Genomic DNA, 6,000 nt, shown 5'->3' with positions numbered 1-6,000 from the left:
GACTTTTAATAATCGGACACTTACCTGTCCCAGGGTCCAGTGATGCGGGGGAACGAAGCCCCGCTCGTCTCCCCCTCCACTCTGCAGCGCCAGCATTGTCTAGTAGGGCGCCCGGATGTGGCTTCACAGCCGGGCACGCACTGTGCATTCGCGAGCTGCGCTGTGACTGGCCGGGCAATCATCTAGGAACTATGACGTGTCCCAGACGATTGCCGAGAGGGAGGGGGGAGAGGTGAACTTACTTTTGGCGCCGAGGTGCCCCGGGAGGAAGTGGGAGCTGGAACCCTCTAAAAAGAGGGTTTGCCCCCCCCCAAAAAAAATGACATGCCAAATGTGGCATGTCAGGGGGGGGTCACCTTCCCTTAAAGTGGAAGTTCTATTTTTGGGTGACACTCCGCTTTAATGCTTAGGATGCATTAAGGTGAAAAAACACGAGGGTTTACAAGCCCTAAAACACAGTCTGTTGTAGTCCTGCATGGCAGATCGCTGGTAGAATGCTTTTCAGGCTCCTACAAAAAAAAAGTAAATGCATATTTTTTTTTTACCTGCAAAAAAAAAAGTGAATTTATAATTTTTTTATTTTAGGTGAACTTTTTCCTTTTAAGAGCCGCTCGGGTTTGCAGTGACAGGTTGTCGCTTAGAGGCCAAGTAGGGCAGCGGTGACAGGTCATCCTGCAAGGGCCAATCAGGGGGCCGTAGTGAAAAGAAACCCTGTAGAGGAGGCCAGTTAGGTCTGCTGTGATGGCACATCTTGTAGGGGCCAATCGGGGCTGTGCTTGACGAATGAATGGTGCTCCTGTAGGGCCGTTCGGTTCCGTGGAAACGGTTGGTAAAGGCTAATCAAGGCTGCAGTGATGGGTCATCCTGAAAATCTGCTGGTGGTTTGGATTGATGCATCGTCCTGCGTAGGAGCTGGTTTGGCCAGGCTGAAGAGTTGTGATGACGCGACTTTCCATAGGGGCGGGGTGTCTCGCAGTGGCTATTTGATTCTGTGGGGACAGGGTTGGGTGGTCCTGTAGGTGCTAATCTGGGTAATTTGGTGCAACTTTTGTGTTTTTATAGCTCTGTATCTTGGGTCCCTCCAGCGCATAATTTAGTCTTAGGCTTTTGGAAGCAATTACAGTCCTGGTCGCCCATGGGGGAATGACAATAAACCTTTTAGGCTCCATTCATATTAGCGTGACTCCAAAGTCGCATGATTTCCAATGCGACTTTGGGGCATGACTTTGATGCGAATTTCAGTGGATCTATCTATAGTTACATGGTAGGTGAGGTTGAAAAAAAGACACAAGTCCATCAAGTCCAACCTATAAATGTCTGTCTATGTTGTATCAAAAGTCGCACCAAAGGCACCTTTTCAAAATCACTGCAAATTTTTTAAGTCGGACCGATCTGAACGGGTGCCATTAAAGAGTGGCTGCGACTTGTCATGTCTGGTGTCACGTGACAAGTCACGCTAGTGTGAATGAAGCCTAAAAACATTTAACATAAACATGTATGCGTGCACAAAAAGTATAGTACCAGCATTAACACTGATGTTGCAGTGCTATAAAATAAGCTTCCTTCAAGTGATTCTGTCTCCTTATTTTAACCTGTAATAATGGCTTCTTTAGTTTTTATGCTCGGCTTTTCTGACAGGTTGTGTTGTGTGTTTTGTTTTTTTTGTTTTTTTTGTTTTTTTTTTAGAATATGGTGTCCAGTTTTCGAGTGTCAGAACTCCAGGTGTTGTTGGGCTTTGCGGGACGCAACAAAAGCGGTCGCAAGCACGATCTTCTCATGAGGGCCCTTCACTTGCTGAAGAATGGTTGCAGTCCCGCTGTTCAGATTAAAATCAAGGAGCTGTACCGGAGGAGGTTCCCTCGGACATTAGACGGCGTTCCGGGACTGTCGTCCATCAGATCTAATGTCTTTAACTTGGACAGTAACTCTTCGGTGGACTCTGATCTCACTGGTATCCACTCGTTACCTTCAACCTCTGTAATGCCTCAATCTCCACAATCTCCACTAGGAATGGTTCTCCTGCAGGACACCAAACCTCAATTTGACATCCAGCAGCTCTCGCCTCCAATCCCACCTGTTCACCCGGATGTTCATCTCAAAAGTCTTCCCTTCTATGATGTTCTTGATATCCTCATCAAGCCCACCAGCTTGGGTAAGTGGAGAAAATATTCTGGTTTCCCTGTAGCTAGCAAGGAATCTAGTCATTGACAACCTCATTAGTAAGGGGTTATGTCAATTAGTGTTTAGTGTATGTGTTGTCCTTCAGGAGTGCACTTCAAAAGCGGATCAGCGAAATTGGATTTGATTGACAGCAGCAGGAGCCAATGGCAGTGCTATCAATCTATCCAATTGGGACCCGAGACACCAGCTGGAGCTGGTGTGCTCGTCCCCCGACGCTGGAAAGATCGGGTTCAGGTAAGTAAAAGGGGGGCTCTGGGGGGGCAGCTGCATCACAGGAGGTTTTACACCTTAATGCATAGAATGCATTAAGATGAAAAACCCTAAGGGTTTACAACCCCTTCAATGTTGACATTAAAGGGGTTGTAAAACTTTGTGTTTTTTCATCTTAATGCATCCAACGTGTGACATGTTTGTTTTTAAAAAAAAAATAAAAACAAACCTTTAGTATCCCTTTAAATTTCAATTTAGTTTTAGTCTTTTGACCAAAATGCTGTTTTAGTCGTATTATAGTCATCTGAATTGTTTTAGTCGTATTATAGTCATCTGAATTGTTTTAGTCGTATTATAGTCATCTGAATTGTTTTAGTCGTATTATAGTCGACTAAAATCTCCAGTACATTTTCATTTTTGTGTTTAAGTCAGCAGCTACAAAAAAGTGTAGCTGCTGACTTTGAATAAACACACACTCAACCTGTCCCATGATCCAGCGACCTCCTGAATGGTCGGGCAATCTTCTGGGACCTGCGACGTGTCTCCGAAGTTTGCAGGGAAGGAGGGGGAAAATAGAACTTCCACTTGGATCGTCTAGGCAGTTCGAGCGGAAGTAGGAGCGGGTACCTGTCAAAACTAGATACCCGCTTTGACATGCCAAATGTGCCATAGGAAGGGGGGGTGGGAGAGCTTAAAGCAGAACGTCCCCTTTAGGGTGGCGCACCGCTTTAAAGGGTAACTCTACTTTCGTGGGGGAAAAAAAGGCAAAAAAAATAAATAAATGAGCGTATACAATTGCAACACAAGTCATATTGTAATTAAATGTTACGAAAAATTATTTTCTTTTCAATCTGCAGCCACTGTAATTTTCTGTAAAATGCGATGCAGCTGCCTGGAGGTGTTCTTTTTGTACACAGATGGTATACAGAACACCCCCCAGAAACTTAAATTCCTGCTTGTGTGATTGGCTCACTGATTTTCCCAGAAGTTTAAAATTGGGCTTCCTTCACACTGAGGCGCTTTACAGGCGCTAAAAATAGCGCCTCTCCTGTCAGCGCTGGCAGGACGCTAAAAAAAGTCCTGCAAGCAGCATCTTTGAGGCGCTTTAAGAGCCAATGGCTTTAGGAGCGCGGTGTATACACTGCTCCTAAAGCGCCCATGCCCATTTTAACTTTTTTTTTTTTTTGGCCACTAAACAGCGGTGCTTTACCACCGCCGATGCCTCAGTGTGAAAGTGCCCTAAGAGTCAGATTTCAGGATTCCCTGATATACTGCATCTACTGGTGCAGTAAAAATCTAATCACATGTTGTTTATGGTATTTGAACATGCACTACAAACACAGATTTAGCCATTGTGATCTATAACGTCTTTATAAATCAAACCAAGTTTTATAAACAAACACTGTAGAGGGATATGCTTTGTTCATACTCCATGTCTGAGGTTCACAATCACTTTAACCACTTCCGGACCACCCCGAGAGACATTAGACCCAACAATGCAGACGAGCTGAAGGCCGCTAATAAAGCAACCTGGGCTTCCTGAACACCTCAGTAATGTCGCAGGCTGATTGCCTCCATGCCACGCCGCATTGATGCAGAAATTCATGCAAAAGGAGCCCCGACCAAGTATTGAGTTCATACTATACTGTACATGGACATACTTTTCACTAAACCAACATTTCTGTATTCAAAATCCTTCTCTTTTTTTTTTTTTTTTTTTTTTTTTTTTTTATATTCATTTTTTTGTTATTATTGTTCTGTAATATTTTCATCTTCTGAGATACTGAATTCTGGGTTGTCACTAGCTGCAAGCCATAATCAAAGAGAGAAATGCGAGAAATACACTCTTTGAATTGAATTACTGAAATTAACTTTTTGATGATTTTCTAATTTTGAGATACAGTAGATATAGTAAAACCGTAGTTACAATTTGTGTGTGTGTCCACATCTGCTGAAGCAGAAAGTAAATTTAATTCTTTAAATTATTTTTTAATAGTTTTAGAAGTTTGCCTTGTCTTCTGGGCACTGACACATATACAGATTGAGAATTAACCCATGAAAATTATTAACATAGAAGAAATGGATGTACACGGCACGTAGTATTGATAGATACTTTGATTACCTAATACATGTTTAGAGTTGGACAAATGCAGATTGATCAGATTTGTTTGTGTTTTTTCAGTCCAGAACAGCCTGCAACGATTTCAGGAGAAATTCTTCATCTTTGCTCTGACCCCTCAGCAAGTGCGAGAGATCTGTATCTCCAGGTACATCCAAAATGCTATCACATTCTGGCATTTGTGTTTTATTTTGGATCAGGAGTGCATTTTACCCACGTTTTGGTATTTGTATAGCTTATATTGTGGTTTTGTGTGTGTGTGTATGTATATGTGTAATATAAATATAAATATATATATTTTATATTTATTATTATTAGTACTTGTATAGCAATTTACGCTGCGCTTTTACATATACATTGTACATTCACATCGGCCCCTACCCTCAAGGAGCTTACAATCTGAGGTCCCTAACTCACATATAGATACTAGGGCCAATTTAGACAGAAGCCAATTAACCTACCAGCATGTCTTTGGAGTGTGGGAGGAAACCGGAGTACCCGGAGGAAACCCACACAGACGCAGGGAGAACATGCAAACTCCAGGCAGGTAGTGTCGTAGTTGGGATTCGAACCAGCAACCCTTTTTACTGCTAGGTGAGAGTGCTACCAACTACACCACTGTGCCGCCCACACAGTGTATATGTATGTGTGTATGTATGTATATAGTATGTGTGTGTGTGTGTGTGTGTATATGTATATTTATATGTGTATATATAATATATTATATATATATGAAAGGTTGGGAAAGTACTCGCTGATGCCGAGTATTGATACCTTATGTAGTGCACTTTCAGCCCATGCAAAATTAATGGGCTCGAATCGCATGCAATTTGAGCAGGAATACTGTGTAATTCCTGTCCGATTTGCATGCGGTTTCCCACACCGCTCCTGTGTGAACCCAGGCTGAAATCACTATGGCAAGCCTGAGTTTATACAGGAACAATGGAGGAAGCCGCATACGATTCTTGCAGTGCTCTTTGAACTCATTCATTCTGTATCAGAGCATTTGCGTGAGTATGAGTACTTGTGCAAATGCTTGGTATTGGCACCTACACTGTCACCAGTATCGGTATTCGTATCAGTGAAACCCTATAGGATGTAGATTATTGGATTACCACACAGATCTGGAAGAAATTCCTGAATAAGGCCCCTTTCACATGATCGGACCCTCCATTAACTTCTATGGAGCGGTGGATGTAAACAGACTTGTCCGTTTACCTCCAATCTTGTCCGCTAAGAAATCGGAATAGCATCTATTCCATCAGATTGGAGGGCAGCTGGGTATAAACGGACAGCCGGACTGTTTTACACACGGCCGTCCATAGAGTAGAGCGAGCTGCATTCGTGTCTGCTCTGCATTAACGGAGCGGACACGGACCTGTAATCCGCCTGCTCTGCTCTGACAGATTCCCCCCCTCTGCTGAGCAAAACTAGAGTAAATCCAAGTCGTGGTGTGATTTTATTTATTTAAAAAATGTTATTGCCACATA

The 6,000-nt window shown here is 43.0% G+C and overlaps 1 protein-coding gene across 3 annotated transcripts in view; it reads left to right on the top strand.

Annotated features, from left to right (window-relative positions):
- PIAS2 (protein inhibitor of activated STAT 2) overlaps positions 1-6,000 on the top strand; it is a 65,328-nt gene that overhangs the window by 6,309 nt on the left and 53,019 nt on the right. For all 3 annotated transcript variants that reach the window (XM_073618927.1, XM_073618944.1, XM_073618935.1), the window contains exons 2-3: positions 1,687-2,152; positions 4,574-4,658. In XM_073618927.1, coding sequence (XP_073475028.1) covers positions 1,687-2,152; positions 4,574-4,658 — 551 coding nt within the window. The remainder of the gene's footprint in view (positions 1-1,686; positions 2,153-4,573; positions 4,659-6,000) is intronic.

This window comes from Aquarana catesbeiana, linkage group LG01 (genome assembly GCF_042186555.1).
Source record: "Aquarana catesbeiana isolate 2022-GZ linkage group LG01, ASM4218655v1, whole genome shotgun sequence".
Lineage (NCBI taxonomy): Eukaryota > Metazoa > Chordata > Amphibia > Anura > Ranidae > Aquarana > Aquarana catesbeiana.
The sequence above is the reverse complement of the archived record's forward strand: the minus strand, read 5'-3'. Positions and strand labels throughout refer to the sequence as shown.